The 15,025-nt window shown below is 34.2% G+C and overlaps 1 protein-coding gene across 1 annotated transcript; it reads left to right on the forward strand.

Annotated features, from left to right (window-relative positions):
* Positions 1-434: 434 nt before the first annotated feature.
* LOC120539763 (TRPM8 channel-associated factor 2-like) lies at positions 435-14,783 on the forward strand. The gene is made up of 3 exons (XM_039770144.1): positions 435-454; positions 12,786-13,473; positions 14,133-14,783. The coding sequence occupies exons 2-3, from the start codon at positions 12,809-12,811 to the stop codon at positions 14,764-14,766; spliced, it is 1,299 nt and encodes a 432-aa protein (XP_039626078.1). The 5' UTR covers positions 435-454; positions 12,786-12,808; the 3' UTR covers positions 14,767-14,783.
* The last annotated feature ends 242 nt before the right edge of the window (positions 14,784-15,025 follow it).

Below are 15,025 nucleotides of genomic sequence, written 5' to 3' on the forward strand. Positions count from 1 at the left end.
TTTATTATACAGTACTGTACTTCATTTAGATAATAAGGCTCAGTGTATGGTAAAGGTTTTGCTGAGGTGCTTTAAGAAGAGTACTTCATTACCTTAATGTACATTTACCTTCTGTCCCCCAGGGAATCAAATGAGAATTTATAACATCTTGACAGGTGGGGAAAAAAAAATAGCTCTTAGTCAATTATTCATATATTTCATGGTTTACAGAATTTGTTTGGAATGCCCCAAGTGAAGTTTGCACCTGCTTTCATAATCTCTCTAACACCCTTGGGGAAGCATGAATTAGATGTCCTCCGCTATATAAAGCATCTCTTTAGTACTGGAAGATCACCCTTTCCTTCATCCTCACAACTTGATAGTCAGGTAAGGAGCTAAAAAACAGACTTTATATTTCTTTATTTATACTTCTGCTTTTAAAGGGACTGCTATGTACTAGAAAAGAAAAAAAACTGTGAGTATATTTGAATTGGCTTGTTATTGATAAACCTGTAATGTTAGGATATACATTTCTGACAAAATACAGTGCAAACAATCTGAAATTATTAATGAAAGGACAGCTGTGCATATTTTCCATACAATACTTCCATGATATTTCACATTTTCTTTAATTCAACATCTTTAGGAGTTTATAAAGAAAGCTCCTTATATATCTGGATAATAATCATAACACTAGCTACTGTAGGAAGAAAATGTGTACTGATTTCTCTGGCAATATGAAATAAGCCAAACATTAAGAATTTAATAAATGACAAATTATGAGTTTTTGTTGAAGTGTAAGTAAACAATGTAAGAGCTAATAATTACACTCTGTACCATGTGTAATCAATCATATATGTCTATCTCAGGCATAATTTTGTCTTTTATTTTTCTTCATTATGTAAAGCACTTTGAGCTACTTTTTTGTATGAAAATGTGCTATACAAATAAATGTTGTTGTTGTTGAAAAATTAAAAAAAATGCTACATAATTTGACTTAGTGACAGATGTAAGTAAATGTCTGCTGTTTACTAATTAAATATTTAATTGATAAACTTCTCAAATGTTATAGATTCATGCAATAAACAATGACTATTCCTTTTGCCTAAAATAAAATAACATTCTTAAACCCATATAATCAGGATCACAGGGGATTGGGACCTATCAACACCATATTTAGCCTACAGTATATTCATTTTTTCTTTGCATTTATTCTAAGCATAACAATTAAATCTAAAGAACAGTTTTCGGCAGAAATGTTTGTAAAGGTCAGGATTATGCACACATAAAACACTCAAATTCTTCTCTCAGTAGTTGTCTCTATGGAATTTTTCACTGGCTAATCTTGTTTTCCTCTCACATACCAAATACATGCATCCTGGGTTGATTGACCCTTTGTTATTGTGAATGTAGGTGTGACTGTGCCCAGTAATAGACTGGCACCTTGTCCAGGATTTTCCTCCTTCCTTGCACTTGATGTAACCAGGATGGGTTCTGTTTTCCTGCAACTCTGAACTGAACTGGATGAGATAGATTTTAGAAGTCTATACTAAGCTGTCAAATACACTCAGGGTCAAAAAACAAGACACATGTTCTAACTTGGAAAGAGCACTGGCAAGTAGGCACTCCGTTTTTAACTTTTTTGTTCATGCAGCTCTCCATTACAGGGCAGCAGAACCTCACAAAAGACAAGTTCATCCTGGAGTAGGACAGCGGGTTGTCACAGAGCCCACTCACACAGCCATCCACTTTAAAATTAAAACTGGCAATCGACTGTGTATGAGCAGGTCTGCTTGGCTCATACTGTTTTTATTTCCTACAATTCTAATTCTTTAATCTACTCTTGTATAATTTTAGCATTCATTTTATTAACATCTTGTAGAATGTTGGCTCCCCTGTCCCCTGAGAGTAAAATTTATGTTAAGCAAATGGATAGATTTCTTAAAGTGCATCCTCAATTTTATTTTATTTTTTATATTTGCATAATTGTCTACACAATTCTTTCACTGTTTCCATATCTAAATAAACATTATTTTTCAAATTTCATGTTTAATTTTTTTAAATGTATTTTGACACACCTAAATAATAATTAAAACATAACCCTCTTTTTATTGCCATTGGCTGGTTTTTAGATTTGATACTTCCTGCTGTCATTAAGTCATACTCAAAACACAATTGTCACAATCTCCTTCCATTTGAAAACTGTCCCTCTGTATTACATATCTCTTTAAGTTCTCTCTAGAATTTCATCCGCTTTTTTCAATTTCTGTCTTTTAATTGCATTTTTTTTTCTTTATCCTTGTTCCACATTATTTGGTCTTAATCTTCTCATTCATTTTCTTCTCTTGCTTTAAAATCAGTTATTCCCATTCGACATATTTTTGTCTTGCTCAATACTCACATTTAGTTTCTTAGTTTCTTTACAAAAAGATGACGGTCTGACCATGGTGGTATCAAGCTTGGATCCTGGGGGGTCGACGTGAGCTCTTTATAGATGTTAAAGGAAATTATTTATTTACTTCTGCTATCCTGTTGTTACAGTTAATAAGGGCAGATAACCTGAATGTTAAATAGATTTAAATTAAATTAGTACCCTCTCTTTCATTTGTTTTATTTATCGCATTTTTTTCTGTTTAAAAATTCCTTTATTAAATTATAGTGTCCATTGTCTGTTTCGTGAATTATAGAGACTTTCCTCACTGCAGCTATTCCACAAACTAGAGGGAGGGGTACTTGGGGGTAGGTGCACATTTGCTACAGTATTCTCAAGAGCAATATTTGTGATACGCCATCTGTTGGAATGAAAATGCAATGCAGTTAATTGCCACATGCACTACAAATCACATTCCAATGAATGTCACATCACAAACATTACTCGAAAAGCTAGGTATCTATCTCTGTAGCCAGGAACTGAATTTCGAGTAGTAGGGGCAATGTTGAGGGGGAGGGGACATATGCCCATTGCATGCCTAATTACACTATGGTTAAGATTGGGGTTGTGGGAGGGTCAGATGCTAAGAGCCAATAAACCCCTCCTACTATACACTGTAGTCCCTCCCACTCAATTTTGCCCCTCCTACTCGACATTTGGGTCTTGGCTACAGTGATAACCTTCTCTGGGTATATGAATTATTATAGAATAAAAATCCCAGTAAATAAAAAGGCTGGTAGAAAATGTACTAATCCCACTGGAGACTATTGACTGCCACACAGAGGGTCATCTTTATAGCTGTTTATTGAATTTATTATTTATTTACATGATTTTTTCCTGCTGCTCTCATTTTTCTGTGTTAACGAGGGTAAATCATGAGAATGTCTAATTGACTTGAAAAAGATTAATACTCCCCCTTTCATTGTTTTTTTCCTTTATTTTTTCTATTTAAAATTTCCTTTATTAAGTTATAGTGGAATGAATGATTGTTTGAGACGATGAGATGAAGAAGGTACAGTGTCATTTTGCCTGTTGCCTCAATTATCATATAGAATTAGATGTAGCATTTTCGACAGCAGTGCCAATGTTTGTGATGTGCCATCTGTTGCATTGTAAAATCCAGTGCATTTTATTACTACATGCACTACAAAATACATTCCAATAGATGGCATAAACTTATGAAAACACCAAATCTAAATGCTACTCTTTCTTTGTTATATTCACCATTAAAGTTGACATTTTTAGCAAGCTCTGCTGGCCAGAGGTCTTATAGCTCATTTGGACTTAACCTCAAAATGATTTATACGGTTTATACCAAGTAAAGGAATAGAGGTCAGGTACAAAGTCTTAAAGGAATACACCACCAAAATATATATATTTTAATATTTTACTTACCCCAAGTAGTTTGCAGTGATTGTCAAGAAAAATATTTGTTCTTGTGTTTTTGTGGTAAAGCAATATAACAGCATTTCTAATAGAATGTGACCCAATGGTGATGAATACTGGACAGCAGCAAACAATATCTGAGACATCTATGAAAAAATCTCATGTTACGTAATCCACACGTCAAGTTATCTAGTTGTATGGTCAAAATGTCCAAAATGCATATATTTTTTTGCTGAAATGTGGTTAAATTAAAAACTATAGAAAATGAAAGTAGATCACAAAAAGGAATTCTCTTCATACAGGATCATACTGGACAACAGACCTGGAAGTGAGACAGTAGGACAATGCCTGGAATGACTAGTATATGTCAAACCCAGTTTATGAAGTTTTCACTCCAGCCACTGTCACTATTAGTAACCAACTACAAATGCTAAAGGAGCATTGTACGTTGCTTTTAAATATTGAATTACCTTTTAATTATTTCATTTTTTTCTTTAACCAGAAAACCAAACAATACAGAGATGCAATCTAGTCAAAAAATTATCAGACTATTTAGACTTTATTTGCACACATGTCCTTCATGCAATATCATTCTCAATAAAATATCTGAAAAGAGGAAAAGTAAAGGTTTGAGAAATATTGACCTGCCGTGATGTGCTAAAAATGTTGGATCAGTTTTAGAAATCACTGATATGGCAGAATTAGAACAATAAAAGGCCACTGAGACAATTAAATAGTGGATATCAGTAACATCTAAATAAGAGAGTGGTTGGAGTGAACATGGTGGCTCTTCAGGACTGTTTTAGGCTCTAGTTATATACTCATCTATTGGCTTGCTGCCGGCCGTCTCATCAAAAAGGATTAGAGATTAAAACATTTCAGTATAGAGAACCATAAGACCTGAGCATGACTGATCCACCACTGGCAACCTGTGCTTTTCACAGATGAGATCAGGTTCACCCTGAGCACATGTGACAGATGTGAAAGGGTCTGGAGAAGCTGTGGAGAATGTTATGCTGCCTGTAACATCATTCGGCATGGCTGGTAGTGGGTCAGTGATGGTCAGGAGAGGCATATCCAAGGAGGGAAGCACAGACTTCTACAGGCTAAACAGCGGTACCTTGATTGGCATTAGGTATTGGGATGAAATTCTTGGACCCATTATTTTCCCATTGAGATCTGATGTCTTTTCAAAGTTTTCATTGAATTGTTTTGAGCAGTTTTTATATATATATATATATATATATATATATATATATATATATATATATATATATATATATATATATATATATATATATATATATATATATATATATATATATATATATATAATTATCTTAACCACCCCCGTAATTTTTTTGCTATATATTGCATTTGATTCTTGTAAGTCTAAGCATTATCCTCTGATGGAGACCTTTTGAAAACTAATTTTCTCCATTTGTGGATCTCCAGCTGCAAATATGCAAACCGTATCACAGACCTTCTCTTCCATATATATATATATATATATATATAGCTCATTATATTGAAACCACGAATTGGTATGGAATACATCTGGATGCTCGTGTGTGCCCTTCTGAGTCTATCTGTGAATTCAAGGCTTTGAAAAAGGGAGATTTGTTAGCACAAGAAGCCATTTGATATAATTTGATTTTGAATTGAAGACAAGACTCTTGACCAATGAGAGGTAGAGTCAGGTTTTAAATTCAGAGGTACAATTCCATGGTAATTGTAGATTAGTTTCATCTCCTGAAATTATTTATTTAATAATGTTTTAGCATGAAATACGTGCATTTTTCCTTCTGTGTGCATATGTCTTAATGACTTGCCATGTAGATTAAGCAATATGAGTTACATTAGATTTTTTTCATGGGCATTTTTTACATTGTCTGCTGTTGTTCAGCATTAGTCATCATTAGGACCATTCTATAACTTTGTTATGCTCTTTCTCCATGGACATTTTTTCTTGGCCATCCCTGCAAACTGCATGGTGTAAGTAACACAGAAAAAAAATATTATTTTGGGGTGGAGTATTCCTTTAAGGGTAGTGAATACAAACTGTCAACAAAAAAAATCAAAAGAATCAGTCCATTCATTCCTGAGTTTCTACATCCACAAACACTAGACAGGCAGATATCCAACTATAAAACCTAAAGCTGATTTATTCATTAAAATAATACTTTCTCCATTTATTCAATATGGAAAAAGTACAAAACAATTAATTATCTTGAACTTTCCTATGAGACCATTTGTTTTTATTAACAAACCATTCAACTAATCTGTCTTTTGTCAACAGGGGTCCTTCAAGTACACTACTGTGTATGCATTTATTATGCAATGTAAAAATAATCATGTATACAGTAATATACACTAAATAAATGTGTTTGATCACACTTTGTATGGTAATCTGAATTTAAATCGTCTTAATTTTTATAGCACATCTGACATTTACAAACCAACAGATTTACGTACATTTATAATAATAATATTGTTTAAATAATCACAAATTTATACCAAAGTTTCAAATAATCATACATTTAATCTATACCAATTAAACTTATAAACTGCCTGTGTTGTCAAGATGCATAACCTCTTTTTCTCCACAGTTGCTTAGCATGTCCTAATTTTTAAATGCTCCAAATGATATAAATACTATGATCAAATGGGTAGGACCAACAAGGGAACAATGCAAATAAGAACTTTGAAGAAGAAAACGTTAGTGATAAGAATAATTTTAAATATTACACTCTTTGTAATTTAAATGCTTTTATTTTTAAGATGGACATTACTGAACTCTGTACCCAAATAAAAAAACCAGAGTTAGCTCAGAGCATAAGGAAGCCAAACACACACATTCATCTAAACCTGACTGGCTCGTAGGGTCAACCTCTGCTTCGGAGAAATGTCTCTCAAAAGATAAATAATTCTAGCAGAAAAGCCCACAACTGTATCCAGTATTTTAAGCACAAGGTTATACAGTAAGTATTTAATACTATTGCTAATATTGATTTGATATTAACGATTGACATCCTTCATGGTTATTCTCAATGAAAGTGATGTGAAAATCTGAGGAACTAAAGTTAACATTTCCAAGTCTGAAAGTTACAGAATTAACGAAAATGCATTAATTATTCAGAATTATTATTTAAATATTTGCAGATCCGCTTGTGGTTTGAGGTTTTGTAAATTAAAAATTTGGGGAAAGCCTGATGAGTTGCTTAACAAAGCCTAAATGCTGAAGAATTAAGTGCTAAAAACACCATTTACTACAAAACTGTGGCAGTACCAAAGTACAACAAAGAACAGAAATACTGTAATCACCAAGAAAAAAATGGAAGAGTTGTTGAATGCTTTAATAAAGGCAACAGAGTTACAACAAGAAAATATCCTGATTCAACGTGAACAGATGACAAAATGTATCGATGTATTCCAAAGAACCCAAGCTCTTCAAGAAGAAGCCAATTACATTTTTTTAACACAGGTGGCTCCTGGAATTACAAAAATCCTTCACGAAGGAAAGGTTTTTAGTTTAAAAGAAACAAAATCAGAAAAAACAATAATTACATCCACCTGTGCAATAAAGAAAATGAAAGAAAGTGATGATGTGGAATCTTATTTGAAGTCATTTGAGATGATTACTGTACAGAAATGCTGGCCAAAAGATCAATGGGTTAGCATACTTCTTCCATTGCTTGTAGGCAATGCTCAGAAAGTTTATTTTGATCTTAATTCTGAAGACAGTGATGACTATGAAAAGCTAAAAAATGAAATTCTAGTTAAATATAGTTTGATTTCAGGAGAGAGAGCCCAGCAGTTCCATGACTGGAAATACCAAATGGGAGACTCTCCAAGGTCTCAAATGTTCCACCTGATTTATCTGGCAGACAGGTGGCTTCAACCAACATGCAGCAGTTCTTCTAGAATTGTGGAAATTCTAGTAATAGATCATTTCATACAGGCTTTGCCTACAGAGGTTAGAAAGCTGACAAGGAAAAAAAATCCTACAAATATTAAAGAACTTCTGGCTGTCTTAGAACAATTTACGCTGGTCAATACATTTGCCTGCAACCAATTCACAATGAGAAATTCTTTCACTGGAGATGAAGCAGTCTCCAAACAGCAGGCCTCTCAAAGTTTGAGCAGTTGTGCACCTTTCAGTCTGGAGGATGGTACTGCAATATGTTCCGGTAAGACAAAAACTGGAAAGCAATTAATACACACTAATGGAATTTTGAACAAAGAAAGATATAATATGTATATGAGTGAGTAAATCTGAGGGATTAAATGCAAGTCAGTTTATTTGTAATTAGCCTTCTCTCAAAGGCAGGCTCAGAAAGTATTTTCATGTTTACAGTATATATGTTAAGATGGTGACAAAAGCACTCTACAATATATACAGCATAGTATATACATGCATAACAATAAATAGATTACTACATTTAAGGCTTCTAATACTGGGAATTAAGGCAAAATGAATTCTACTGTTGCCGAACCTGCTTAATCCTGGTCAATGCTTCAGAAGCAAGAGCAATATGATAACTAAATGTAGTAATGCAAGAGAAACTCAGTGACAAAAGATGGTGACAAATGAATGTTATGAATAACTGAAATCCACTCTTCACTTGAAATATTTATACTGTAGAATTACCATTATCCTTGATAACCTGAAAATACTTCCAATATTCTTCTCATGACTAGTTAAAGTACTATAAGTACTAATGTTAATGGAGGTTTAGTGGTATAGAATAAATCTCTGCTCCTGTGATATGCATGCATGCTACTTGCTAAGCTCTTCCTGGCAGCTCCTGTGCTATTAGTTAGGCTTAGAATATAAATAGGCACAGTAATGAACGTATAGTGGTTTTGAACAAAAAGGCATCTGTGAAGAAATGGTACAGCTTCTAGAAGTAGTTGGCAGTTAAAAGTAAAGTAAAATGATTGTCTCATGATAGAATACTCGGTAGAACTGGATGGTGGTGGTGGTGGGCTGTATGGGAAATTCAAGTGTATTTCAAACATCAGCTTTTCGAATGCCAGGCAGTGGCGTATTGGTGTTTTATCTAAAAGTAAGGATGTATTGTTAAATAAAGTATTTCTAAATTTTAATTTGCTCTTCTTTTGAAACTTTTTGTTATCTTTGAGAATAATGTGATAACCATCTGTGTTACCTTGAAAAGAGAAAACACTAAGTGTGCAAGAAAAAGGAAAACATGTCTACCAGTAAAACTGTAAATATTAAAAAAGCCAGCTTATAGTGAATACTGTTCTTTATATGTGGAAGTGAATCATATAATCAGGTTTAGAATAATGTCATTGAAAAACACAAGGACAGGACACAAGGACAGCAATTCTACCTGCACATAGATGAGCATTATTATGTTGTTTGGGTCCAGACAGTGTAGAGAAGCCATAAAAGGTTAATAATCACTCTCGATTTTAACGTTACTTTTTTCCGCGTACCATGCAATGCATATCTCCTATGAATGACATTTGGTACTGGAGTGTTAATGTTTGTGATGCGCCATTTATTGAAATGACAAATGTAATGCATTTTATCACTAAAAATGTTTGTGATGCGCCATCTTTTGGAACGACTGAAATATAGCATCCTGGACGGACATAACAGACTTTTTACTAAGGTGAATATAGTGCAAAAAAACGATATTACATTTACTTTCATTATTATACTTGATTAGATTAGATATGCGATTGTATTTTAAAAGGATATTTAACAGCAAATACTTTTACTTTTTAAAATGTGTACTTATTTAGTAACGACTCGAACTCGTTATATTTTCAAAGCGGATCGTAACAAAGTAAAATTGATAACTTATGTTCAAAATGGGAAGTTTACCATAAACACAACATCACTGCACACAAATATTTTGGAGGTTATAGGTCGTGATATTTTGGGCTTTAAATGTTTTAATCAGTGACTCACAAGTTCTGCAGTGTGAATGACTGGGCTGCATCTCAGCGTTTCCCTGTATGACATTTGTAAACACAGATAAAGTTAAATGGGCGAGTCTAAAGACCTAACTCCGCCCTATATGAGCGCGATCAGGTGAGCTCTGCACCCCGCCCCACTGAAGTCCGTCTCCGCCTCATCCCGCTACCCAAGGCGAACACCTTCTCGAAAGACGGCCCAGGTTATCAAGTAGGAGAGCGTGCAGTCAAAGACCCCGCCTTCAATCTCGCGTTCCTCGACTCTCTGTTTTCTGCACGTGCAGATTTAAGTGTGATGGAGGGCGTGACGGAAAGCTCGCGATGCAGTACTAGTAGTGACGGCGCGCTTGGTGAATTAAGTACTGTGTGTCCCTGGGCCAGACTTAGCAGGGCCATTCGGTCTCATGGAGTTAAAGTAAAGCACCCTTATTATGAGGTGTAAACTCTGCTTCCCCAAAACTGTAGAGTTTAATGTATTCATTAACTCTTTCTGAATTGTAAGAAAACACATGAAGTAAGTTGATTTTGAAACTAGTAAGAAGTTTAAAATAATACAGCATAAATAGTAAAAATCTCGGTTGTTGGTATTTTAAAAGATACTGCAGAATTTCAGATTTATTGATACAGAAATAAAAGCTGCATCAGTTAGTGTAGGAGTGATAGAAAAGACGAGACCGCCCTTTAAAATTAAGGTCGCTCTGTCAGTGCACTTGCAGTAAAGAAGTCGCGCTATAACTCGCCTTCATTTGTGCAGTTCTAACTATGGAGTTCTCTGCACTGTAAAATATAACTTGACAAAGTGGGCGACGGTTTAAATACAAGGAGATTGTACTGTTTCTAATGTTTTTAGATTAGTAAGAAACGAGCAGTGCATGTTGGTATTCAATTTTATAGTTATATCCCAGGTAAAAATAATGCCTTGTTGTTACACTGTAAAAAAGTCCCATACAAATGCGTAAAATTAATTGCCTATTTTAACACTAAACATTTTGTGCAAGTAAAGGATACCTGTATTTAAAATGTAAGCAGTGTTTCAACTGCAAGTATCAATGCCAACATTCCTCATTCCTTATATGGCATCTTATGCTCCAATCTCTGTGTAGGCAGGGGACCTCCTACCTCTTTTCAAGTCCATTTTCTTCCTGTGCCTCCTGGTCTTGCAGAGGAAGGGAGTCCAATCCTGTAAGGACAGTTGTCCATGCCTACCACACCTTACAAGATGTAAATAACGTTTTCATTTTTGTGTATCCTACTGCAGAATTTTCTTTGCAAAACTATAGTATCTCCTTTCTCTCCACTGAAGTCTTTGCTGTCTCAAATGATAGTTTAAATTTGTGAAGTACAGACGGTATTGTTAATATATATTTAAAGATAGTTCTGATTAGGTTCTTGCCATGCATTTCCTCGGAGGGTATACAATAATTACAGATTGAAATTTAATTGCTATATACAGTACATTGTTTCTAGTTGTAAGTGTGTGTATGTGTATATATTTTATGAATATCATCTTTGATAAAATCCATTGTATTGCTTTTTATAATCTGCTTATGCTTTCCAAAGCAAAGGACGCATATTTAAGGATATTTACTATTCATCCATCCATTGTCAAACCTGCTATATCCTAACACAGGGCCACGGGGGTCTGGGATATTTAGTAACGTAGGTTAATTTTTTTTTAACTGAATTGCATTTTAACTGTATTAACAGTATTGTTTTCAGTGCCCTTGTTTACTTTTACTTGAGTAGTTTCTATGTCAGATAATTTTACTTAAATCATTTTTGTTGAAGTTACAGTACTTCTACTTTTTAATTATCTTTCCACTTCTGATATACATACACACAATGTCCCACAAACACGTCTAAGGGCATATCTATAACAGCAACAACAGAAACAATTGTATAAGTTATTAATAGTATGTCTATTTCATTCACAAAAAGCTCACATGTGGGATATTTTATACAATTCTGGTCTCCACATTGTAAGAAAGACCTAAAAGCACTAAGCAAAAAGTCCAGGGAAGAGCTTCTAGATATTTTCCTGGACTGCAGATATGAACTATGGTGAAAGAATGGAGTTGAATCTTTGTTTAAAAATATGAATGAGATAAACATACAGAATACATACTCTTGATGGGTTGATAAAAAATCACAATGTGGATCATCAGGTACTTTATGTAATCTTTTGCAAGGGTGCAGTATGGATGATAAAGACAAAACGCAATACATTTTAATGATAAGTGGATAGTGTTTTATTTCAGTTTACCATTGTGCTGTCCACAAGTAGAGTACCACATGAAGTAAAAATAATTCAAATATTACAATATGCATGCTTTAAAGCTTTTTTTTTATAATAATCAACAAATAAAAAAGACAAGCAGCAAATTAATTTCAAATGCAATATTGACACATATGAAACGTTCAATATTTTAAACCTTTTTAAACAATTCAAAGTTTAAAAAAAGAGTTATTGTTTTATTGTGTCTCACAAAATAAAATATATAAGCCTTATAGTACATATAAAAATTGAATAAAAATGCCTTAATTTTCTTTATTGTCATTTTTGGTTACAAGGTACATTTAAATAAAAGTTTTTCAAGTAAATAAATTTTAAAAGTTAAGAAAATATATTTAACTTATGATTGTATAAATTTAAAAATGAAAACGTATGTCCAAAACCTTCTTAATTCTTTCTGAGGGTGATACAGCATATCTCTGGAACAACAGTCACAAGGCAGCAAACGACTCTGTAAAGAAAGCAATGCATGCAAATTCACTCATAGTGGGGAAATGTATGCACCCCAACTGAGCCAACATGCATGTGTCTGAAAGAAACAGCAGTATTAGTAAAACACTTCAGAGCACAAGGAGAAGATGGATATTATACATAGAGAAGACGTCTAGGTTGGGAATCAATCATAGTCTTCTAGAAATATAAAGTTCAGTTAGCCAAAATATGGATGTGTTTGTAAATTAATTTTTAATTGAGGTTCCTAATCTTGTATAATGGCTTTAAAAAGTCATAAACTTATATTTTAAACAGGTGACGAAGAACAGAACGAAAAAATGGAAAAGGGAAAAATAGAAATGCAACAATTTGAAACAGTTACATTTCACTATCAAAGAGAAGAAAGACCTGCAATCTTTCAGCTATTGGAGAAAGTAACTGAATTGGATTTGAATGTTGCGGCACACCCTGGAGAACTGATACTCAAGTCAGCTAAAGCAATTCCTGTCCTGAAACACAATGATGGTGCAGTATTGATTGCTGCCACAGAGTTTGGCAAGGGTCGAATGGTAGTTTTTGGCCATGAAGCATATCTAAAAGAGCCTAAAATCAAAATATTTATATGCAATTGTGTGAAATGGCTGAAATCAAATCCAGATGCTGTGGTGGGTATTCCTAAATACTATGAGAGTGTTGCAAGCATTCTGACAGCCGCTGGTCACAAGGTCAAAGTATCAGACAAGTTTGACAGAAGTATGGGAGTGTTCTTCATCAACGGACAGGAACAAATCTCACAGCTCTCTGAAATCACTGAATTTATCAAGGGAGGCGGGGGAGTCATGATTGGAGCCCAGGCTTGGTATTGGTGCAGTTGCAATCCTGGCAAAGATCCCTTGGCTCACTTTCCTGCAAACAAGTTCACAGGATTGGCGGATATCTATTTTGGACCAAATGCCAGACCCCCGGGCTGTTTTACAATTCACACTACAACATGTCTTGAGAAGTGAGTATTCTTGATCACCTTTATTTTATTATAGATTTTTTGCATTAATGGATTTTCCTATTTTTTTTCTGTGGTTGTGCTGTTTATAATAAAATTCATTTTCACAGACACCTGAAATTCCATAATAGATGTATGAATATTATTGAGTAAATTGTATGCTGAATGTCAACTTATTTGAAAACTGTATCAGGTTTTAAAATCATTTTACTAAAACAAAAATACTAAATTTGAAAACTGGCAATCAAGAAACCATGATAAAAAAATTAAAACTAAATATATTTAGGATTTCAACAATTTTCTCTTGTGGTAGTAGAAACACTAAGTGGAAACCTGAAAATTAGCAGACAGAAATAATTTCTGAATATTTGAATAACACCTCAATAAAAATACGATGTGATGCTGTGTTCCTTTTTTATCACAACCTTCAGTGAGTAAACTTAGTGTGGAAGTAAATAATACAATTAAAGTATAGTATAGGGATTACAGGCTGGTATATTGTTTCCTGCATTTGTCAGTGCTTTGTTTCTCTTTCATGACATATCGTGCTATACTGCATAACTGAAAAATGTATTTATTAGGAGGCAATTGTAAAGACACTTACAGCATCATTTAAAATTGCTTTGGTTAAAATGGTCCATGTTTTTACTATCATACAACAGGTCAAAAACATTTATAAAGCCATTTGATAAGATGCCTGCAATCTTCCAGCTATTGGAGAACGTAACTGAATTGGATCTGACCATTGAGGCAGACCCTGGAGAACTGATAGTCAAGTCAGCTAAGGCAATTCCTATCCTGAAAGACGAGGATGGCACAATATTAATGGCTGCCACAGAATATGGCAAGGGTCGAATGGTAGTTTTTGGCCACGAGTCTTATCTAAAAGAGCCTAACATCAAGAAGCTTATATGCAATTGTGTGAAATGGTTGAAATCAAATCCAGATGCTGTGGTGGGTGTTCCTAAATACTGTGAGAGTGTTGCAAGCATTCTGACAGCCGCTGGCCACAAGGTCAAAGTATCAGACAAGTTTGACAGCAGCATGGGAGTGTTCTTCATCAATGGACAGGAACAAATCTCACAGCTCCCTGAGATTACTGAATTTATCAAGGGAGGCGGGGGAGTCCTGATTGGAGCACAGGCTTGGTATTGGTGTAGTTGCAATCCTGGCAAAGATCCCTTGACTCACTTTCCTGCAAATAAACTCACAGGATTGGCGAATATCTATTTTGGATCAAATTCCAGAGCACGGGGATTTTTTACAATTCAAATGATAACATGCCCTGAGAAGTGAGTATTCTTGGTCACCTTTGTTTTACTGAACTTTTTTTTTATATTAATGTTTTTTCCTGTTTTTTGTGTTACTACCTAGCTCATAATAAAATTCATGTCCACAGACACCTCAAATTCCATAGCACACATATAAATATTATTCTGTAAATTGTATACTGAATGTCAACTTATTTGACACCTATATCAGCTTTTAAAAGCCTTGTCCTGAAAAAAAATAACAGTAACTTTGAAAACTGGCAAGCCACAAACCATGTTAACAA

The sequence above is a fragment of the Polypterus senegalus genome, chromosome 11 (genome assembly GCF_016835505.1).
Source record: "Polypterus senegalus isolate Bchr_013 chromosome 11, ASM1683550v1, whole genome shotgun sequence".
In the NCBI taxonomy this organism is placed as follows: Eukaryota; Metazoa; Chordata; class Cladistia; order Polypteriformes; family Polypteridae; genus Polypterus; species Polypterus senegalus.

What these genes read in the sequence shown, in the direction of transcription:
- LOC120539763 (XM_039770144.1), top strand. Translation starts at nt 12,809, where the DNA reads ATGGAAAAGGGAAAAATAGAAATGCAACAATTTGAAACAGTTACATTT. An exon ending in ACTACAACATGTCTTGAGAA is followed by an intron (nt 13,474 to 14,132) that starts GTGAGTATTCTT and finishes ATCATACAACAG; the next exon opens with GTCAAAAACATTTATAAAGC.